The sequence below is a fragment of the Equus asinus genome, chromosome 2 (genome assembly GCF_041296235.1).
Source record: "Equus asinus isolate D_3611 breed Donkey chromosome 2, EquAss-T2T_v2, whole genome shotgun sequence".
Lineage (NCBI taxonomy): Eukaryota > Metazoa > Chordata > Mammalia > Perissodactyla > Equidae > Equus > Equus asinus.
Window position 1 is genome coordinate 23,679,505 of NC_091791.1, and position 24,367 is coordinate 23,703,871.

The 24,367-nt window shown below is 42.7% G+C and overlaps 1 protein-coding gene across 6 annotated transcripts in view; it reads left to right on the forward strand.

The window, feature by feature from the left end:
- Positions 1 to 3,352: 3,352 nt before the first annotated feature.
- SORCS1 (sortilin related VPS10 domain containing receptor 1) overlaps positions 3,353 to 24,367 on the forward strand; it is a 475,161-nt gene continuing 454,146 nt past the window's right edge. For 4 of the 6 annotated variants that reach the window (XM_044751161.2, XM_014844800.3, XM_044751174.2 and 1 more), the window contains exon 1: positions 3,632 to 4,329. In XM_044751161.2, the coding sequence (XP_044607096.2) occupies positions 3,772 to 4,329 (558 nt within the window). In that variant the 5' untranslated portion in view covers positions 3,632 to 3,771. Of the gene's footprint in view, positions 4,330 to 24,367 lie in introns of all 6 variants that reach the window. The other 2 variants (XM_014844792.3, XM_044751163.2) reach the window with 2 other exon arrangements.

Consider the following 24,367-nt stretch of genomic DNA (forward strand, 5'->3'; position numbering starts at 1 on the left):
TTATTGAGCACTTACCTTGAGCCAGGCACTGAAGGGGAGACAGGTCCTTATGCACATGTAGCTTTTTTGAGGAGTATTAACAAAAAACATTCAAATAAAATAATTGAAGGCTATAACATATGCTGGAAGAAACTAATAAGGGACTGACACAGAAAATGTGAAAGGAGTTTCTTCTTAGGTAGGGAGTCAGGGAAAGTCTCTCTAAGGAAGTACATTTAAAGAGAAGATCTCAAAGAAGATGAGTCAACCATGTGAGGTGGAGATGGTGTTGGGCATTCCAGGCAGGTGGAACAGCATATGCAAAGGTTATCAGTTGGAAAAAAAAACTTGGCACATCGGAGGAAGGGATTGCCTAGAGTGGCTGGAATATATGGGAGAGGACAGAGACTGCTGCCAAATGCGATTGAGGACCGAGCAGGGCCCAGCTCATGCAGGCTTGTTTGGCCACGGTGAGGAGTGTGGATTTTCTCCTGTTTACAATAGTAACTCAGCGAAAGATTTTAAACAGTGGCAAGGAATGATATTTTTTATGCTTTTGAAAGACCACTTTTGCTGCTGTGTAGGGCAAGGCATCTGACAAGACATATATATATATTATTATATATATATTATATAATAATATATATAACATATATGTGTTGATCAGTAATTAAATGTTAACAAGGCTATTGTTCTCTTCCTGCACACAAATGAATCATCTTGTGGTACCCTTTGGGTACTTGTACCCCAGTTTGGAGATGACTATTCTAAAGAAAGGATGGAGCAGAGCAATGTGGAGTAGGGAGCGCGGGAAGGAGGCTGTTGTGCTAGTCTAGGTGAGAAGTGATGGTAACTTAGACGGGGAGGTGACATATTTTTCATATACATAACAAAATGTCTCCTTATTGGATTATAGATCTCTCTACTGGCCTTTGATATCAACTATGTTCCTAATTAATGCACTACATTAATAGAACCTATTGGGTTGCTTAGTGGGTTGTTGGATTAAGAACACCTTGAAATAGTCTAGCCCGATTTCCCCTCTGATTAGCTTATTTCTTGAAGTCTTCTGGAACAGGAGCATGGTTTAGGGAATTACTGGTACTTTCCCTTTCTGCTGGTTGACAAAATTCAATGGGGATCAGAGCCATAAGAAAAAAAATGAATTTATAAAAACAACAACAATACTTGGAGCTAATTTCATCTCCATCTGTGTAATTTTTTTCTCAAATGAATAACGAAAATCAGGCATTAGAAAAGTGCCTGCCCTTTACGAATTCTTGGCAAATAGCCTGCAAATGCTTTCACTTTAAAGAGATCATTGTAACAGGTGTGTTTTAAAAGATGGGAGTGGTAAACTCTTTGGGGAGGAAAAATCAGTTCTACTTGTACCAGTTCTTCAGGAAGAGCTTCATTTTGAAACCAAAACAATCTAAATTTTGGTAGGGCAATAATAGACTAAGACGAGAAAATTTGAATCCATTAATTTCTTCTTTTCCATTCTGCCTTTTCCAGTCCTAGATCTGGATAGGAATTTATATGGGTTCTGACTTTTTTATATGGGTTTTCCTCTCTTGGAGAATTCTCGCACACTTATTCAGACTGGAAAGGAGGTGAGCAGGGCATAGAAAGAAGGCATTAAGCAAATGAACCTACAAAGCTCAAAACCTTGCTGAGGAGAGGAAAACAGGTGCCCTGGGCTGTGACAAAGGACATTTGTAATTCTGGGAAGAGCGAGGACCCCTGGCTCTCCTCTCTTCCACCCAGAAGCCACAATCTGCCGGACAGTGTTCCTTTCTCTGGAGGATTCAGGCCCGGGGAGTAAACGTGCTTTTGGGAGAACAGTCTGTGTCTCCTTTAATGACAAACATGACACTCTTTTGTCCTTTTAATTATTCAGTTTAGGGCTGAGAAGCCTGCCCTCCTTGCATTTGCACATTTCTTGGATTGGTCTTAAGAACAACAATTTAAATTAACGTTTTGTAACACAACTCTGGGTTGAACTGATTTAAGAGAAAGTCCTCTTGGACAGGCATCAAAAGGGGTGTCATTAATTGAAGAGTAATCCTCATCACTGTTACTTTCAAGTTGGTTCCATCACAAACTCAGCATTCAGAGTATTCAGTGAGGTTACCTCTGCAAGTGTTGAAATGAACAAAAATGTAATTAGAAACTGGAAATTGTACTATTGTGTTGTGGCATTCATTTATTCAATCAGCAAACATTCATTAAATAATTTAACAGTTAACAGGTGATAAGGCAGTATTATTAAGCACATGAAGAGTACAAAGAAATCTGAAGGTATTTCAACCCTTAGAAGCAAACTTTCTATTTGAAAAAGGCTTCGGTTTTGAGAAGTTCTTTGTAATTTTCAAAGCCCATTCACCTACTATAAATCTTCATCTGAACTTTTGAACAGTAGCAGGGGAGCTGGGCTGGGCGGCCATTATAATCATACAATTATAGAATTGTGGGATTGGAAGGGATTTTAAAGGTCATCTAATGCAACCACTTAATTTTAAAGTGTAGGAAGCTGAGAGATCGCCGCTTGTCTGAGGTCCCACAGCAAACTAGTGGCAGAGCACCCAGCATAGACTTGAAGTTGGCTAATAAGAGTCTTAAGGCATGTGTTAGTAGCTCTGGGCTGGGCACAAATGACACGGAATAAATACAGCACCATGCCTCCTTTCCTGTATTTATTTGCATTTGGATACAGAATAGACTCACAATAAATATTTATGGAATTAACGACTGGCAGATTTCCTATCAGGTAGGGCCCTATGTCAAGCACTGGGGACAAAATGGCAAACAAAATAAGTTGGTCGCTTCTTCCAGGATGCTCCCAATTTGGTCTTCCTGTCCTCAGAGAGTTTGTAGTCTCTCAGGAAGCCAAGATAGAGGCCCACAAAATTCAGGAAGATCGAATTCAGACAAAGTGGGTGATTTAGGAGGTCAGGAAAGGAGTCTAAGCAGATAATTGATGGAAAAATCCCCCCAAACTACACACACACACACACACACACACACACACACACACACACGCGATCATTTAATTACATCATTCTCTGCTGCAGCCTTTTCGGGATCTCCCCCAGGCCGGACACTCAGACTCTGCTCGAGGTAAGATCCAGATGCCAACTCACCGAGACTAAGAAGGGAAAGAGCAGGAGCTCACCCATCCCTACCTTCTAAACTGGAAAAGACCCAGGGAAAGAGAAACAGCAACAGAGACTGATAGAAACAATAAAACAGGAATAGGAAATCCCCGACACAGTGACCACTCCGCGAGCTCCGGGCTGGCCGCCCCCGCGGGAGGGGCGCGCGGGCTCATCTCGGAGACCCGCGGCCGCGCGGGCGCAGAGCGGGAGGCGGCGAGCAGCGGGCGGAGGCAGCGCCGGCGAGCGCAAGGGGAGGGTCGGCGGCGCCTCGGGTGCCCGCAGCCACCAGCTCGCAGCGCAGCTCCGGAGCGGGACGCGGCGCCGGGAGCCCCGGCAGCGCCAGCCCTCCCTCCCGCGTCGCCTGCCAGCGCGCCAGCGCCCGCTCCGCCCGTGATTTCAGTTCAGCTCCACCCCCGCGTGGCGGCGGCTCGCTCGGTCCGAACCGGCGCTCGGCACCAGCCCAGCCTGGACAAGCGGCAGCCACCTGCCCCGCGCCGTCTCCGTCTGCCCCCGCCGCGGCCCAACTTGGATGGAGTTGGGGTCCTGAGCGCCTGCCCCCACAGCCGGCCAGCGGAGAGCCCCGCGCCGCCGCCTCCGTTCCGGGACCTTCTCTCCACTCCTCTCCGCTCCTGCGATGGGAAAAGTTGGCGCGGCCGGCGGCTCCCCAGCCGGGCTGAGCGCGCTCCTCGCCGGCGCAGGGCTCTTGGTCTTCTGCGCCCCGGGCGCCTGCGGCGGCGGCTCTTGCTGTCCCCCGCTGCACCCCAGCCCGAACCAGCGCTGGGCTCCGACCCCAGGGGGCTTTCCTCACCAGGGAGCGCGAGGCAGGGCTCCTGCCACGCCCCTGCCCCTCCTTGGGCGCCCCCTGTTCGCAGTGGCCCCGGGAGACCGAGCGCTGTTCCTGGAGCGGGCCCCCGGCCCCGGGGGGTCAATGGTGGTTGCTCCCCGCTCTGGCCGGAGGAGACGGAGTGGATCGGATCAGGAGAAGGCACAAAGGGGAGACGGCGCGAGTAGAAGCCCCCGGGGAGTGCTAAGGGACGGAGGGCAGCAGGAGCCTGGGACTCCGGAGCGGGATCCGGACAAAGCAACTCGCTTCCGGATGGAGGAGCTGAGACTGACCAGCACCACGTTCGCGCTGACAGGCGACTCAGCACACAACCAAGCCATGGTCCACTGGTCTGGCCACAACAGCAGCGTGAGTAGAATGAGACTGAGGGCAAAGGAATGAGAGATGGAAAGGGTTAAAGTGGGCTCTGTGATCTGAGGGAGAACTTGGGGAAATGGGCTTTCTGGACTTGAAAGATGCTGCAAACTAAAGTCTTGCTTGCTCACCTCCCCTAGAAGTTAATGTTACCTATTAGATGACCAAACACCCCCAGCCCCCAGCACCATCAGAGTCCTCTCCAAACCCGAATAAAGCTTGTAATGGGGCAGGTGAATCTCTATTTCCTGTTTCTTTGGTCTCCTAGGTGTAGTATGGATCTGAAGACCAGGCAAGCAGAGGGGGGTTAAAGTATTCTGAATGCAGAGGTGAAAGGGTTAAATTTCCAGGCTGGCTGACATTCTCTCAAGTGACTTTCCCTTTACTTGCTAGACTTAATGGATGAGCTCAAGTAAAATCCAGAAGGCTTTATTTGTAGGCTTTTAATTTTATTTTTATGCAGAGCTCCTAACCTCCTCTTACCCATAAGGGAAGAGAGATGCAATGCACAGTGGAGGCTAAGGTGCCCTTAGTGTATTCTGTGTTTCTGGGGACCAAGTGGATGCAAGTTTCAGGACGGGAACTCTCCAGCATCTTCTAACGGCACAAGCCAGTGTGTTTTGAGAGCTGGGGCTTTCCAGCCTGTGAATGAGTGGTTGTTCTCTGGCATGATCCGTCCCAGGAAGATCAGATATATCCCAGTGACAACAACTCCCTGTTCTCCCCCACTGCCTGACCTCCTCTAGTGAAGAGCACAAATAAAGGCTTAGCTCTCCCTTTCTGAGGGGACGAGAGGGATTGCTGGATTCCAGGAGGCTGACGCTGGGGAGAGTGTGTGCAAGTCCGTGAGCTTTGGCCACGGCAGGAAAGCTTTTAGATTTTTGGAAAAGCCTGCATGTCTGGAATCTTAGGTAGCTATTCTAGTTTAAAGTGCACCTGGAAACTTCAATGAGCTGAAATAGTAAAGAACAAGCTTTGGTGATGATAGCAGAAGGCTATTTAAAACTGTGGAAACTTCTCCTGGCTTCCATGAAGCAGTCAAGAAAAACATAAAAACCAAGGATGGGTTAAATGAAAAAAAAATTGAAGTTCAGCTTCTCTGACGTTATTAAGATTGTAGTATTGGTAATATGCACCGTCTATACAACCTGGTACCTTTCAAAATGTTTTCGGTTGTGATGTAATTGCCAGAAACCTTGCTAAGGCAAGTGCCACTTCAGTGAGTTGTGTTCGCTGTCAGCTTTTTAATGAAAGTCGTGAACATTTAAATATAATACTCTGTCATTATGCATTTCATGGGTGCATAGTTATAAACTGTGTTAAGGCAAATCGTAATAAGTAGTGTTTTGTATTATGTCTCTGTCTTGAGAACATCGGCAGGAGTTTTCCTACAATTCAGCCTTCGTGACTGAGGCTGTGGTTTTATATGGTTCTTAGGAGCGGTTTAATCAAATAATTGAAGTCGAAATTCTTTTTATTCAAGTTCTGGAGACTCCTGTCCTCACGCCTTACCTTAACTATCGTCTCTTTTATATCATAACCACTAAAATTAATCCCGCAATTTGAACTTGAATCTTCTTAAACTGATTGCATAACTTTTGCACTGCTTTCAGTGATTAACTTGAAGCTTCTGGCTTTAAGGGGAGATTTCAAATACATCAAACATATTAGATCTTATTGTATCAAAAAGTAAAGGACTTTGGACTCAAAATATTTCTGGCTTTTAACGTAATTCAAGCTGTAAAATATCACTCACCCATTAGACCCCTACTTTAGTTCATCTCTTGAAAGAGCTTGGAAAGAGCGAGAAAAGGAGAGTACATTTTTGGCAAATTTGAAACTTCATTTAAGATATGGCCCCAAACACTGCCAGCCTTTTTTTTTTTCCTGCATGTTGCTTATAAACCCAGTAGGGCTTATTAGGGTCACCGCTTGCATAGGCGACGTGCAGGGGAGTCTGAGATAATGTAGGAAATAATCAAGGCATGTTAAAGGTTTGAGCACTCAAATCATGTTGCTAATGAGATTTCTATCCCCTGAAGTCCCATCTTCTGTAAGGACGCCTCTGCCCGCCATCCTGCTGCCTACACACACATTGGGTTTTTTTTAGTATATACGTATCAATGGTAGAGAGAAAGCAGTAGTCTTTATCCAGGTCCTCCAAAACAAAGCTGGCCCAGATTCCTAGGAGGGACAAAGTTTAAAATATTTTTTAAAGGGAAAGAAGGCAGAAAGAAACTTTTCTGGGCAACTTTGTCACATGAAAAGCAGAGTGGAGATCTGAGTTCTAGTTCTGCTTATTTGTGGTTTGATCTTGGCAAGTTAATTGCACTCCGAGTATGAATTTCCTCGTCTCTGAAATGGGGGCAATGCCTGTCGGATTCATTACAGAGAATTGTGTGCCAGATAGACATAGAGGGCATTGTGACTGTAAAGGGCCATACGCCTGTGTGGAACTCTCCTCTCACAGCACTTCACTTTCCCCCAGACTGAGAGATCTGCTATCCCACACCTGAGGACAGGACTGGGGGCTCTCATTTTTTTCACGTTTTGATTTCATCCCCCATAAATCCTCCCTCAACCCATTCAGGGCCACAGACAATAGGGAACTGAACTTGTCTCACCTTTAGCTAAAAAGCCTTTGCTAAGTATGGCTCCTGATTCCAATAACACCTGCATTAACAGTGTAAATGTATGGTAATTATAGGCTGCCTGTCAAACTTGTGAGAAATTCTGATGTTTCTCTCACCCCCTTCCCTCCTCCTTCCTGTCCCTCCGCCGTTGGACTTGTGCAGTTGTGTAAAGACATGACTGCTTTGCCTTCTCCATGGGTGTGACGTGATTGCTTCATCCTGCAGTCTAGCTTGATGGAAACTGTTGCCAGAGTTGGTGGAACACCTGGGGGGATCTTTTGGCATGAAAGGTGCTGGGTATGAATCATTTGTCATGAGCTTGGTGTCATAAGCAAGAACATATTGTTCCTACCCTACTCATCAGAGGCATGCTGTGCCCTGATCTAAATTTATATAGTAATCCTTAGTTTGTTAAAAATATATATTTGTCTATATATGTGTGTGTGTGATGGGACATGTGTTTATTCCTTATTTCCAAGGAGTTTCAAAGTGCCACACTCATTAAACCTTATAAAATCCTTGTTAGGGAATAGGTAGGTGGCAAGTGTTAATATCTCTTTTTCATATTTCTATGCCGGAGTCAATTTGAATATTTCAGTTCACCACCTTGTCCCTTTCTCACTGGAAATAGTATTATAAGATTTGCTAACAGAGGTTTTTGCTTGACATATTTTGCCATTATGATACCTTTACTGCAGCATTTATCATAGAGCATGATGGTCTGGTTGATTTCCATATACTTCTTTGCTTTAGCTGTTCTGTGACTTGACATGGACCATCCAACCTTAGTGAATAAACTGAGTCCCAACCTGGGTCAGGTTTTTTGGTAGATGCCACCATCTCACTTAATTTTCACAAAAATATTGTCAGTAGATGTTATTATTCCCATTACATAGAGAAGGAAATTGAGGCTTTGGAAAGCTAAATGACTTGCCAAGAGGGTGCAACAGTTGAGTGGTGAAGCAGAGACTGGGGGATCTGCCCTCTAAATCCCACAGAATCGCTTGTCTTAGACACTTTAATGTAGGCCAGAGAAACTCAGACTTTTGGAATCTGTACTATAAATAATCCTATCTTGGGTGGATTTCAGATGATGATGGAGGAGGGCATAGTCTTATCTGGAAGCTCCATCTCTTTGTAGAAAAGCAAGGACTGTCACATGTGCCTGTCACGTTGTTCTCTTTCCCTTAAGGAGTGATTTGTTGTTCTCTTATCTGCCCACCTCTTCATCTTTTGTGAGACATGGAATCTGCACCTGGTGATTCATTGAGCACGAGGTACCTTGCCATCATTCAGCTTTCGGATCTGGTGTTCTTCAGGCATAGATTCCTTTTCTAAGTTAGTTACAAATCTGCTTTTATAGCGAGGTTGGATATGAACACTTCATTGGCTATACATTTTGAAATATTTTTTTTACCTTTTTTTTTAAGCAAAATGGTGAAAGATTTAGCTTTCTGTAGCAAGCCCACATAATTCCTTCTCTGATCAGTGCTTTGTGCTATTAATGGATGTTAATGTGGTATGACATGGAAGGCAGTGGGTTTGGAAGCAGACAAGTTTGAGTTTGAATGTTAGTTCTGCTTACCAGCACTTTGCCTTGAGCCAAACACTTCAAGTCTTTGAACTTCAGTTTCCTCAACTAAAATATGGGGAGAGTATATCTTTTGCAGGCTTTTCCCTGAAGATTTGACGTCATGTATGTGAAGTGGCTGGTACACAGTAAGTGCTTAATAAATGCTACTTCTTATTGTAGTTGAAGAAATGATTTTCTGCTGGGTTGAGAGTCCTTGGTTATAGTCCTGGCTGAATACAAAAATTAGATATGTAGTCATAGCCTGTTAAAATTTTGTGGCCTCAATTTTTGTCGTCTGCAAAATGACACTAATAGACTAGAGCACCATTGAAATCCCTTACAGGCTGAAATTAATTTAATAGGTTGTTCAACCTGTAGGTGTTATGCACCTACTACATTTAAATCAAATGCCCTGGGAGAGTTGGAGATGCAGAAATGGCACAGTGACCTATACCTTTGACCTGTAAATGAACAGCCTTTTATTTCACATTCTTCCTTTTTCCATGGTTCATGTTTTTATTTCTATTCATATCTAGGAAATCAAGACATTTGTGATCCAAGCAGGCATTCTTTTCAGTGTGGATTTGCAGCAAAAATAGTCTATTAGGTTTATTATATCACATCTTCATGTTAGAGAATTTCGTTTCTTTGGGCAAAAGATTGCTTAGTATGAAATTGGAAAGTAAAGATCTCTTAAAATATTTAGTGAGATTTTCTAGAGTAAATTAACGTGAATCTTGACTCTGGGAACTGCATCCGGATCCTTTTAAAGAGAGACCCCAGAAACTCATAGACTAGGGCACAAAAGCTGATGGAATTATCTAATTTATTTAAGAGAATAATAAATGCTCACATTTAAGGAGAAATTGCCATGTGGCAGCATTATGCTAAGAATCTTATATAAAGCATGTTTACTTTTAATTCCACAAATATGTACTGAGTCCTACTATTTGTCAGGCACTGATAACGGGATTATATGTGGAACGATGCACAAAGATGAAAAGAAGTAATACTGGCCCTCAGAGTGCTTTCAGCCTTGTACCCATAGAATCATCTGAAGAGGCAGTGGGAGATGTGTCCTATGAGGGCATGTCATGCTGTAGGATTTCAGAGGAGGGATGGACATCTGGCTGGGAAGGTCTTTAAGCTTTATTGCAGAGAAAGTGCTTCAGCTGAACCTTGAAATGGAGAGAAAATTTTAATCAAGAGATGGAGATTATTACAAGGATATTTTAAGATGAATGAGTGGTGTGAATAAAGGTCGAGAGATGTAAAAATTCCTGTCTATATCCAGGAAATTAGCCTACATCAAATGTAAACTATGTTTAACTAAAGTTTTAATCTTACAAATAGTTTTTAAAATATGATATTTAAGCAAAAAATATACACATCCATCTTCTAATGAGTTTGGGTATGTTCCATGCCCCCAAAGAAAATAAAAACCTGTAGGTCACTTAAAGGCATGGCTGGCCTTATTTGCACATTAAATCCCAGCTGGAGTCATCATTGTTTCGTTTTTACCTTAACATTTTCAACACACAGTTTTCTCAAAAGGATTTTCTTTTGTTAAAGTTCTTGGTTAGAAATATCACTGGCCAGGCTGCCTGGTGGGTAAATTAATTTGGCTCCCTGCCAGCTTATGTTAAGTCACTAAACCTATGTAAAATATTTGTCTTGTCTTTGTGTATGTCTCAATTACTGCCCTATATCTCTGGCTAGAAAGGGAGGAGAATGTGTCTGTGTGTCCTAGAGGGGAAAATAGCCAAGCAGTGTGCTGCAGTGGCCGAAGGGGACAGCAGAGAAGAGGGGATGGTGGTCAGTGTGAGGTGGAGCAGGCTCTGTGGAGGCGTAATGGTTACTCTTGAGGAGCGTGCTGTCTTCTCAGATGGGATGGATGGAATAGTCAAACAGTTGGCGGGAAACAAAAGTAGAATCTTAGTGTGTAAGGTTTATATGGAAAGAACAGAGCCTATTCTAAACTGTAAGTAGGGAAAAAAAGAACGTGAGTGCTCTGTAGGGAATCCCACATGAAATTTTACACGTGTGTAAAAGATATTGTGTCTATTTCTATAGCACTCCTGAATGTTGTTATACCACGTTAGATTGGTTATAGCCCCTTTTCCTTTGTAAAATGCTTCAGTTTTCAAAGACTGGAACATTACTTCAGTTTAATTCTCCCAACAGTCCTGAGACAGGAAAGACAAATATCATCTACGTTTTTCAAATAGGGAAACCAAGGCATTGATTAGAGTTAAGCAGGTCAATTAGTGGAAGAAGAGGGTCAAAGACGTTTTGTCACAGTGTACAACTGATTCTTGGGTTAGCCCACTGCTGGCTTTCCACAGGCAAGAGTTAGAACAGCTGCATCCTAGCCTCATGGTTTGCCTGAAGCCTGTGCACCTGTGTCCATAATGTTTGCCATTTGGGGAAAAAGTATGGATATTGGCCCTGGAGCTCCTGAGTTCTAGGCTCAGCTATTCAAGGCATCTGTTCTGGGCTTTGGAGCAAGTGGCCTCATCAAAAGTCATGCTCTTGGCATTGGTTAAACCTTTAAAAAGGGACCTTAAAGAGAAATGGTGGGACTTTCTGCAAGGGAGGTCTCCAGCAACAAACTAGCCACTGTATGTGTTCCCCTGCTAATGGACTTCGGAGATAAGATTACTTATGACTGGGTTTATGGTGGCAGGGAGTTGAGGGAGAAAAGGGAGATAGCCACCCCTTCTGCTCTTTCACTGTTAACAGATGAAATCTAGTTGAAAATAATATTAAGTATGGTCTCAGTCGAGGGAACTAGAGTGTCAGTGTTTGGGAGCCACTGTAGTCAAACTGAAGGGGTCCCGTTTGATACCAATGGGTTTTATTTGCTCAAGATTATAATTGAATTACCAGCTATTGACTTTTCTACTTCTTCTGACTTTTGGGAGTAGGGTTGGGGCTGGGCATGGGGAAGGAAAGTTTGCTGAAGACTAGGGACAGCTCTCTGTAGCAAGATAAGATATGTTGATTATAACAGAAGTCCCTCTTAACAATAATAACAGAAATAACCACAAATTTAGTAAACAGCTTCCCTGGAAGTACATTCTAGAGCATCACCACATTATTCACTTCATCCTCACACCAGCCTTACGAACTAGGTATCATTATCCTCATTCTAAAACTGTGAAAGTCAAAGCTTAACGAACTTGCCTAAGGTCACCCAGGTAGAAGGTGGCAGAGCTGGAATATGATTTTTGCCCTTTCTGCCTCCAAAGCTTTTTCTTTTTGATAGCATTGTCCCTTGGTGAGGGTTTATTTCTGACTTTCTTTAGAGAGAACACCACAGGTCAGTGCAGAGGGCTGGCAGGGGAACTCTTGGCGTGAGCATCCCATTGTAGGGCTTTCCCTTTCACATCGCAATGATCTCCGGTAACTCACCTGATACACCTTACTTGGTAATAAGCTGCTCCAAGACGCATCTTGATCAGAGCCCTAATGTCCGTCCCTCCCCATGAGTGGCTCACCTGGGGTTATTAATGTGTGTCGTCTTGGTCTTGTTATCCCCGCAAGAAGCGTGGGGTATGCTGGTTGGTTTCTCTCTGCTGGCTAATGACCCTAGAGTGACAGTGTAGAACAACTTGTACACTTTTTAAAGAAAGTGCTAATAAGAATCATGTTATCAGACAACCAACTAATCATGTTGTGCCCTGCAGCTAATGGATTGAGGCCTCTAGTCATCTTCTCCTAACCAGAGTGGCAGGGTTTATTGAGATACAAAATAGTGGGCCATCCATCCTTCTGCTCCAGGGCCTGTGTATGTGTGTGGGGAGTTAAAAGTAAAAGGTCTTCCCCTTATGGCAGCATTTCCCACACACACTCTTGATTAGAATCCTTAAAGGGGAGAAAAGGCTATTTTAGACATGGTTATCACCCTGCTTAGAAACCTATTTGCAGCCCTCTTTACCATAACTTGCATTTTGCTGAATTGATGGAAGAATGTTTACCTGGGCAGCCATGGGCTTTCTCCTTGGGCACCTGGGGCAGTGTTTCTCAGAGTTTGTCCTCATGGGACCTTCTTTTGAATCTGCTGATGGGGACTAGGAATCTTTATGTTTTCTAAACTCTCTAGGAGATTGTTAGGAACACAAAAGTTTGAATATCATTTCCTTAAGATTCGTGTGTGAATTTGGGATCCACGAGCCCCTTCCATTATCTACACAATCTTGTGTCAATATATTTTGTTTTTTCCCATGGAGAGCTGAAGCACACAGCTTTTATCAGCTTCTCAATAGAAACTTTGACCCCAGTGGTGAAAACCTGTGGAAGGCTCTGTGGGAGAGTGAGAGATGATTACATGGGACAGCACACATTCCCCTGGGCAGAAGAAGATTATGCCTTCCTGCAAGATGGTGATATTTCTATCACTGAATGTATTCTAGACAATTATCCTTCCTGGCTGTCCATATGACCATGGGAAAGACATGTCTTAATTGGCTAAAAGAGCACTTATTTTAAATATAACATAATGTTTAGTGATTGGTTTGAATTCCCATTCCACAATTTACTAGATATGTGAACTTGGGCAATTAACTTTATAACTTTGTACCTTTGTTTCCTCATCTGTAAAATGGAAATAAAAATGGTATACTCTTTTTATGCTTTCTTATTTTTAAAGATTTTATTTTTTTCCTTTTTCTCCGCAAAGCCCCCCGGTTCATAGTTGTGTATTCTTAGTTGTGGGTCCCTCTAGTTGTGGCATGTGGGATGCCACCTCAGTGTGGCTCCATGAAGGGTGCCATGTCCGCGCCCAGGATTCGAACCCACGAAACACTGGGCTGCCTGCAGCAGAGCACGCGAACTTAACCATTCGGCCACGGGGCCTGCCCCTTTATATACTTTATTGATGGTTAAAGGAGACAATAGATATAACAATGCTTAAAGTGAGACCTGGCATATACTAAGCAATCAATGAGGGTTAGCTATTATTATTATTGTTATTATCACCATTATTTTGTTAGTATTAGTACTGGTACTAATAATGTTCAAGCATGGCCTACTAAAAGATATTTGTAATACATTGCTCATGATATTGCTTCTGTTTCTGCATTTATGTTCTTTTACTCCAGTTCCATTTTCTTATAATGAGAGTCAGAACCCTGTCTTACTCTTTCTGGCATTCCTCTCAACATCTTTAGCTTTTGCATATAATACTTGTAATACGGTTCTGGACCCAGTTTCTGTTGTGTGTGCGGGTGGGGAGGGGTACTGAGGCAGTTTCCCCACACCAGCAAGCAATTCTCAGACACCAGCGGGTTGTGCTACAATTCAACTCAATTCTGACACTGTCTACCTGACTCCACAGGTTAAGAGCTCAGTCCCACAAACTGGGACTGAGTTCAGACGCCAGTTTTAAGCCCAGGTTGTCACCTGTGCCTCTGACTCGCTTGCTATAGAGAGGAGGTTCCCCAGCCCACTCTTTGGGCTCAATTAATTTGCTAGAGAGGTCCACAGAACTCAGAGAAACATTTTACTTACTAGATTATTGGTTTATTATAAAAGGGTATATCAGGAACAGCCAAATGGAAAAGATATCCAGGGCAAGGTATGAGGAAGAGGCAGAGAGGAGCTTCTATGCCCTCTTGGAGCTGGGCGTGTGTGCTCTTCTTCCAAATCTTCATGTGTTTACCAACCCTGAAGCCCTCCAAATCCTGTCCTTTGGGTTTCTTATGGAGGCTTCATTACATTGGCATGATGTATTGAATCATTGGCCATTGACAATCAATTTAACCTCCAGCCCCTCTCCCCTCCCTGGAGGTCCAGGGGGGTGGCACTGGAAATTCCAACCCTCTAATCACATGACTGGTTCTTCTGGCAACCAGCCCCATCCTTAGTTGTCTAAAAGTCACCTCATTAACATAACAAAGGACACCTTTATCACTCTCTTTACAGGAAATTCCAAGGGTTTTAGGAGCTCTGTGGCAGAAATGGGGACAAAGACCAAATATATCTTTCTTATTATAAATCACAGTATCACAAGTGCTTACTAAATATTTGCTATTTTATTTGCTATTTCCATGGGGAAAACTGGCTTTTCACATAGGACGAACAACCCTTGACCTTGCCCATGAGTGTTGTAGAATATTCATCCATTAAAAGATTGCTTAAGTAAATATGTATAGCATATTGAGTTGGGAAACCTTCCACAAAATACCAGAAAGGGAGAAAAAACACACTAAAAAATAGTACAATTGCAAGCCCCATGAAGTCAGGGTTGTTTTTGCCTATGTTCTTCCCTTATATATCCCAAGTCCCTAAAAATATACCTAGAAATAGTAGGAGCTCAATATTTCAGAAAAAATTTATTGTGTACTATAAAATTCCACTTTCGTAAAAAAAAATACAAGAAGGGTACGATTCAAAATGTTTGCCTATGATTATGATGAATGTTGGGATTACAGGTGATATTTTTTGTTTGTAGTTTTTGCTGTTGTTTCTCGATAAACACGCATTGTTTGAGTTCTTTTCAAAAGCTATCTGAAAAATGAAAAACAAACAAACAAAACAAGAGAGAGCAAGCAAGTTTGTGAACTTGGCCTCATTAGAACTGAATTCCAGGCAACTGAAGTAGACAAAGAGCCCATGTTCAAGTTGCCTGATTTGCTTCCAATCACTTTTGTTGGGAGAGAGCTCGTGCCCAGGGTTTTTGCAAAGCAGCAAGATCACTCTGTGTCTCTCTCTTCAGGGTGTGCAGCAGCAGGGGCCACCAGGCCTTTCGTTAATCATCCCCTGTGCTGATGCGAGAGAGAGAGCTGGAGGTAATTTCACCAACCTGACTAAACCTCCCGGAAATTCTAGTAGCCTCCAGTCCCCAGGAAAAGAGCATGTATTTCAGTTTAAATCTCAGTCTGTGTCTTGATCTTGGTATCCTTCTCTACATCATATATGTACATTTGAGTGCATACATAATAGATGTGTGCATCCTTGTGCTTCTCCGTACATTCACAGCAACTTAAGCACTGATGTACAACCTTTAACTCTCCACTCTTGAAAGTAAAATACTAGATAGTGTTGTGGGGCCATGGTGAGGGTGTTTACTGATTGTGAGAGCTGAGTGAAAAGGATCTCCAGAACGAGGAGAGAGAAAGAAACCAGGAGCAAGAGGCAGAGAGACAGTGGAAGCAGAGATGGAGAGAAAGAAAGAATAAGAGGGAGAAGGAGAGAGAATATGAGAGCATGACAGAGGCAGAGAGAGACAGAGTGAGACAGAGACAGCAGAGGTGGATTAAGAAAGAGGGGGATAGGGGCTGGCCCCGTGGCCGAGTGGTTGGGTTCGCGTGCTCCGCTGCAGGCGGCCCAGTGTTTCGTCGGTTCGAATCCTGGGCGTGGACATGGCACTGCTCGTCAGACCACGCTGAGGCAGCGTCCCACATGCCACAACTAGAGGAACCCACAACGAAGAATACACAACTATGTACCGGGGGGCTTTGGGGAGAAAAAGGAAAAAATAAAATCTTTTAAAAAAAAAAGAAAGAGGGGGATAAAGAGAAGATGAGAGACAAAGAGACAGAGAGACCGTGAACAGAGAAAGGCAGATTGAGAGACAAAGAAAGAGTTGTAACAGCACCATGAAGATGTGACATAAATCACAGAAAGAAAGTGAAAGATGAAAACGAGAGGAGAAGTGTCAGTGAGTGGAAAGAACTTGTTATCAACTCATAAAAAGTGCAGAGTAAAACTGATTCCTAATCTTTCGGTACCCTTCCTACTATAGTGACAGCACTTCTCTGCCTTTTTCTCTGGGGCAGGGTGGGGCGGTTTGCACCCAGCCAGGTCATGCTGCTGGCAGAGGCAGCCAGTGTTGCATGTATGACAGCTTTGAGAACCATATATGTTGGTGGCTGGGAGTGGGGTGGAGGGGTGCGTGTAGTATTTACGCATTTTTAAGAATCTCTTGAGTGATTTCCTTTGCGAAATGGGACTGATGGTCTAGATGGTGGAAAGGCAACTGTTAACCTTTCTTTTTATACTAGTCTGCGCTGTTTTGAATTTTTAACATGGACGTGCATTACTTTAATAATAAAAATACTAAAACATCTTTTAAGTGGCTGTTGTGTCAGCACTATGCTGAGCGCTGAGAATGCAAAGATGAATAAGACCTGATCTTTACCCTTGAGGGTGCATATTCGAGTGGAAATAGACAGACACATCAACAGATAAATTGCAATTTAGTGTGGTAAGTGCGTAATAGCTGTAATAGAGTTTTGTGCAAAGTGCTACTGGAGCAAAGATGAGTGAGGGACAACTAATTTTGCTTGAGAGCAGGAGGCAAGGCTTTAAAGGGAAGTGACAGTTAAGCTGGGACTTTATATAAAATTAGGAATTTGGCAGACAGAATAGGGCTGGCCAGGAGGCAGGGCCACTCCTGCCCATGTTAAACTCCCCTAATCTCAGGTCTTGGATTCATTCTAGGTTGTTAGCACAGTCAATAAAGCTGTGACTGGGACTGTCTTTCTTCATTATCTCTGTGACCAACATATTTGAAACCAAGGCTCACAGTGTGTTTACATTATCGGATTATACTCCCCAGTTTAAAATATCCTATTAAGTACTTGGCTTCAAATTGGCCAAAGGAATCTGATTTTCCCAAAGGGATAAATTGTTCCCTTGAATCTTTACACCCCTGTGTGTGTTCACACAAACATACACCCATGTGCACAGATGCACAAAACAATTTTAAAGTATTGCTATCTTCTCTATTCACAGTAAAATTTGATTAAGGAGTGATGGGATTTTTCCTTGGATATTTGATTTTTTTGATTTTAAAGAGTTAAAGGTGGATGTTTATGTCATTTTCTTGGACATGCTTCCCAAATCGCTGTGGGGAACTGAGTACGTTAGGCTGAGTTGGATGGTCGCCACTTAGGACTGCAGTATGATTGTTGAAGGCAGTAAGAGAATGCAATAGAGTGTTCCTCATCACTGTTATCCATGCTTAAGTAGTTATGCTTTGCAAACAGGAGTCAGAGTGTACATATATTAAATGTGTAGAAAATTTCCAAAGAACACCTTTAGCTTTCAGTTGGTTGGCCTCTTTTCCTCCCTCTTGTCTGCCTTCTGGATTAAAAGAAAAAACAATGAGGGTAGTAGGTGAGGAAAGGCATGGTTAGAGACAGAGGGAGCATGTGCTCTCAGAATTGGCTGACGAGCCCATGAGTGGTTGAAGAGACACTTCTGTGGCTATTGAGTTCCACCCTTTACATGCATGTGACTCACACAGACTATGGTTTGAGATGATGTTACAAGGTCTAGATCTGGCTTCGAGGTACCATGACTTAGGAAATTTCACGTAGCATTTTGTGCTACTATGGTACAGTCATGTACCACGTAACAATGTTTCTGTCAACGACAGAGCACATATATGATGGTGGTCTCAGAAGATTAGAATCATACAGCCTTGTTGTGTAGTAGACTATACAATCTAGGTTTGTATAAGTGCACTCCATGATGTTCACAAATGACGAAATCATCTCATGGCGTGGTTTCTCAGAATGTGTTCCATTGTTAAGTGATGCACTGCTGTAGATTAGACGACTCAGGAATTTTGTCATTTTGTAATAGAAATGACTTGAGAATGAACTTTTCAGCTGAAAATAAATATGCCCTGACATATAAATGAATGCCAGTAAAGACCAAGATGAGCTTTGCTGTGGTCTGAATGTTTGTGTCCCCCGCAACCCCTACAATTCATATATTGAAACCTAACCCCCACAGTGATGGCATTAGGAGGCTGGGCCTTTGGGAGGTGTTTAGGGCATGAGGATGGAGTCCTCATGAGTGGGGTTAGTGCCCTTATAAAAGCAGCCTAAGAGACTCCCATCCCCCTTCCACCATGTGAGGACACAGTGAGAAGCACTGTCTGTGAACCAGGAAGTGGGCCCTGGCCAGACACTGAGTCTGACTGGGTGCTGATCTGAGACTTCCTAGACTCCAGAACTGTGAGAAATAAATGTGTGTAGTTTATAAGCCACCCAGTCTGTGGTATTTTATTTATAGCAGCCTGAATGGACTGAGAAGAGCTCTCTTCCAGTCACCTAAGCCCTGGGTTATTTCCTATATGAGATTCCCTTTGGTATTCACTTAACTTAGATTAAAATCTTAGGAAAAAGACAAGGAGAAAATAATATTTGCCTTAAAAGCTTACCAACTTTAAAAATACCCTGGTATCTCTCACTCAACCTAAATGTAGATCTTGAAAATATCTGTAAAGAAGTAACATTACATTTCCCATTGCAGGGAAAGACATTAATTTATCTTTCTCTTGCAGGTGGGCTTTGAGGCAGTTTACTTAGGGCGGGGGTAGGCAAACTATGGCGCGTGGGCCAAATCTGGCCTACCACCTGTTTTTGCATATCCTTCAAGCTAAGAATGGTTTTTACCACTTTTTAGTGGCTGAGAAAAATAAAAAGAAGAGTGGTATGTTGTGACACATGAAAATGATTGATAATAAACTTTTATTGAAACACAGCCACACTCATTTGTTTACGTATCTTCTGTGGCTCCTTTTGTACTACAATGACAAAAATGAGTGGTTGTGACAGAGACTGTATAGATTATAAACTCTGAAATATTTATCTTTCTTTCTTTTTTTTCAAGGAAGATTGGCCCTGAGCTAACATCTGTGCCCATCTTCTTCTGTTTTTTATATGCGGGATGCCTGCCACAGCATGGCTTGCCAAACTGGTGTGCAGGTCTACGCCCAGGATCCTAACTGGCGAATCCTGCGCGACCGAAGTGCAACATGCAAACTTAACTGCTATGCCACCGGGCCAGCCCCCAAATTTAAAATATTTATCCTCTAGTCCTTTACAGGAAAAGTTCACCACCCCCTGATTTAGGAGATTGGAGAGAATGTAAGCAGTGAGGCACAGGAAGATGCCGCAGTTGTCATCTGCATGCTAATTTGAGGGTGGTCCTTTGACCTTGGTTTTCTTACCTCAAGGGCATACATACTCCTAGCCATTGCAAATTCCTAGTCACACATGGGCCTTTCATTCTCTGTTCCTGTCCCTTTGCTTATACTACTTCCTCTGCTTAGAAACTTAATCAGCCATGTCTCTGCCCAGTTAAATCCATTTCATTCTTTAAGTCCTCACTTGGATAGCACCTCCTTTCTGAGAATTTCTCCAAGACTTCCAAGAAGAAGAGATACCTGAATCTTAGGAGAAGAAATCTTATCCTATGTGCCAGGTCACTCTCTTTATGCCTCTCTCTAAGCACTGAGCATCATCAGGTTTGTATTCCAATTAATAGTGAGCTCCTTGAGGGCAAGGCTCTATTTCATTCATTTTTTTTTAATATAGGTAATTTTTTTTTAATGAGGAAGATTAGCCCTGAGCTAACATCCATTGCCAATCCTCCTCTTCTTTGCTGAGGAAGATTGGCCCTGAGCCAACATCTGTGCCTATCTTCCTCTATTTCACATGTGGGACGCCTGCCACAGCATGGCTTGATAAGTGGTGGCAGGTCCATGCCTGGGATCTGAACCAGCAAACCCTGGGCCGCTGAAGTGGAGTATGTGAACCTAACTGCTATGCCAATGGGATGGCTCCTCATTCATTTTTAAATACAAGTATTTGGCACATAGGAGATGCTGAGCATATTTTAAAAAATCAGAATACTAAAGCAGTATAGGATCCTCTTATTGGCCTTTCTTGCTAAGGAAGGGAAATGGTCAGCATGGAGACCCCATAATGATAGGCTGCCTGGATATTTTTCACTGTCCTGATTCATGAAGTATGAATTATCTGGAGTTCCTCATCCATATTGTTCTGGAAAAATGGCCTAAAGTTCAACAGAGAGAGAGACAGAGACAGAGACAGAGACACAGAGAGAGAAAGAGACAGAGAGAGAGAGGGAGGGAGAGACAGAGAGTGGAAGCATAGATTCAAACCAAATAAATCCAACTGCATTGAAGTCACAGCTTCCTTATAGCAGTAAGGGTAGGGATGTGTCTTAATGAAGTCTGATGTTCCAGCTGCCAGGATGCACTGATGGCTGGTAGGGGCTAGCATTGCCTCAGGGCTGAGGGAGAAAATAACTTCATTTTAAGGAGCTGGATTGAGAACCAGCCCCGATGATGCAAAAGTCCAAGCAGGGCCAGAACATTTGAGAAACTGTGAGGACTCTTGCATTGCGAGAGAGAAAATTGCATTTGTGATAATTGACTGAACTGAGAGCACCATGGCAATGAGAAAAGAATAATGGGTTAAAACTACATGTTCTTTCAGGCACGTTTACCTGAAAAGGTAACTCGACAGTTGCTGGCTTTTCCAAGTGAGTTTGGACATCCTAGGCTTTCAGTTAAAGGTGAGTAAGGACTGCTATTTATTGAGGGATCAGTGATAGTTAATATAATAACCAGCACTTTTTGGGTGTTTACAATGTGCCAGGTACTATTCTTGGTAATAAACACATCAGCGGCTATAGAAAGTAGGTACTCTCATTATTCTCATTTTAGAAATAAGGAACTGAAAAATGGGAGGTTAAGAAACTCATCCAAGGTCACAGGGACAGCAGAATGTAGAACTGAGATTCAAACCCAGACAGTTGTGGTCTAAAAAGCTCAGCTCTTAGCCATTATATTCTACTGCATTTGGAACACTATGGCTTTTCTTCTTCAAGGAACCTCAAGTTATTCATGTCTTCAACCATTATTTGTCAGATGCCTAATATATGTCAGGCATATGCGAGGCACTAGAGATTTATTTATTCATGGTCAAAACCAGTAATAGTCCTGACCCTCCATGAGCTTAGAACTTGATGGTCCATCCACTGACTCTCTGTAGGGCTTGAGAGGTTATGATCAGGACTCATTTTGAGAGGTAGAATTTTCAGAACCCCCAAAGCGTAATCATTTCTTAGGAGTTAATTGAAAAAAAATGTGAGGAAACATTTTTTGGAGTGAGATGAACATTGTTAGTCAACAGGTAGAGTGGTGGTTCTCGTGGTTAAAATCATGTAAAAGTATATTCACAGAAATCATTGTTAATCAACAGGTAGAGTGGTGGTTGTCGTGTTTAAAATCATGTAAAAGTATATTCACAGAAATCTCTATCTAAAGAAACGTAAACACTCGGGGTTCTCTTTATCATCGACATTGGCAAATTAGTGTGTGTGTTTGTGTGTGTGTGTGTGTGTTTATGAAGGACATTTATTTATACACACACATCTCTGCTTCTGCCTCTGTATCTGTATCATCAGCCATACTTATACCTATAGCTGGATAATCTCATTCAATGTCTGTGCTTTGTTTTCAACTTTTGATGCAAATTCTATAATATAAGGATATAATGAAACTGTAGGGCTGCTTTTCTATGAAAACCAAAATGCTTGACCCAGTTGTATGATTAAGCAAACATTTTATGTGTAGATGAAAAACATGATTAAACTATTTCAAAGCCAGTAGTGGCTATAGCACTGAATTAAAAATAGAGCTAAAGTGACAGGTATTTAGCAAAGAATTTGGGCTCCTTCCTTCTTGCAGTAGTTCCTTGTCTCACTTGGAAAATGCTCCTTTCTGTTTAAGGAGTCCTTGGTTTCTTTTTCCAAATCAAGGACTCTTTAAGCTAGATAGTGTTGTGTGCAGCTTGCTGTATTTCACCCTAACAGCTAAGTTGCTTTAATTCACTCATAACAAATCTGAATGGTCTGATCTTTATTTAATATTAAAACTATCCTGTAGCAACCTTGCTCGTATTTTTGATGGACTTTCTTATTTTTAGGCCAGCTTACATTTTATTTATGTTAAATTGCTTGCAAAATCATAGGTGTATAATTAGGACATATTCTCTTTCTTTGTTAAAACGCTTAGTGCATGCTGGTTAATTTTCTTGCACAGTTTCTTAAAATGCCATATTAGTACTGTGGTTGAGACAGAAAACCAGGATAGTAAATGGGTTTTGCATTCTTTAGACAAGACCCTTTCTGCAGTCTGCCCATCTGGGATGACTGGCAAAATGTTTCATTCCCAGAAGTTGCTGGTCTCTGGCCTTTCTCCAGTCTCCTCATTTTCTTTTTCAGATGATTCAATTCAGCAACCTTCCCTTCACTATTCCTGGTAGTTCAAATAACTGGTAGCATCAGGAAATGCCTAATGTGTTTGCCCAAGATTTTCCTACCAAATGACCTGCTGTATTCATTGCTTGCCCATGTTTTAACACCACCCACCACTCACATCAGTGTTTGTCACATTGTTTGCTGATGGACATGAACAGGGAAATCAGAATGCTTTCTCACACCTCTCCCTTCATCCAGTGGAAGATAGAGATTATTGCTACCTTGCTGAAGAGGGAGCTAGATTAAATAGCACCACACACCCTGATAACTTAATTCTTTAAGAGAGACACTACAGAAAGCCTTGGCATATTGACATAACAATTCCTTTTTCTTCCTTTCCGAGAGGATATTGGTCACACATATATCCTTATAATCCTCTACAAAATGCAGGCAAGTGGCTGAATGCAAAATGCCTCTCTGTTCCCTCTGTGATGCTATCATTTCTCAAAAATTGTGACCATTCCTTCACTTGTTAGAAGAAAACTGCTGAAGGGGATAAGGAATATCACGGACTTCAGCAGGTGGAGCTGTTCCCTGTGAGACAGTGCTGAACCTGGCTCCTGTGTTGGCCTCAGCTGCTCAGTGTTGAGTGCCGACTAGGGCAAGGCCATGGGCTTTTATTTGTTTGGCAGAGACAAGCTAGCTGCAGGATCATGCTCTGTCTTTAAATTCCAGCAGTGTTCCACATAGATATGTCCTTTTAAATGATGAGATGGGGTCAATGTGTGCCTTGTTCTGTGGCTGACCATTCTGATACTCAGGAACATCATCTATGGTCAATAAAGACTTATTAGAAGGAAGGAGAGGGTAATAGTTAAAAATATGGACTGTGGTGCCTCATAGTTTTGTTTTCTATTTACTAACTCTATGACTTTTGTTGTAGCATCAGTAAACCCTACCATGTGCTTAACTTTTTGGTAGGGTTGAGAATACAGAAATAGTACTCCCCTCAAGTGGTTCACAGTCCAAGGGGAAAAGAAATAGCTAAAATACAGTTTGGTAGGCGCAATGCCCAGGTATTTACAGAGGAAAAGACTCTGGCACACAGGGGTAAAGTGAGGAGATGATGTCAGTGAAGACTTCCAAAAATAGGTAACATATGATATCCTTGGTAAATAAAAAGGAATACTAGTAATTTTCATTGAAGAAGTGGAGAAAACACCCTCCACATGGAAGGATTGGCACATGTGGCAGCTCACAGGCATGAGAGGGAACAGCTGATGAAAGGAAGCACAGGTTGGAGGGTGAGGGAGGGAAATGAGGCTAAAGAGGCAAAATACCATCATGTCACAAAGGGCCTTGGAAACCAGACTGAAGAGCTTGGACTTCATTCTGAAGGTACTAGGGAGGGACGTGATCAGCATTTCAGTTTGGAAGCAAAAATATGGCAACAACAAATTGGATGGATGAAATATTGGAGAAGGAGAGACTGGTTAGAAAGCTACTTGTAGAATTCATTCATCCATTGAGCCCATTTTGGAGGCATTGTGTGAGTAGCTGAGTGCCTGACCGTGGATGCTGATGGGGTTTTGTGATTTTTACACATACTTTTTCAAGATAACACTACAGAGGGCAGGGCCCATGCGCACAGTCTGTCACAGAATGAGTGTAATCAATAGTGATATTTTTTGTGTGTTATGCCCTTCATCCTTTGCCTTTGGAAGCATAAACATACATTACCTCAGCAATGCTGGAAGCCAGCTGGAGGGAGGCCTGTGCTAGGAGTCAGGATGCC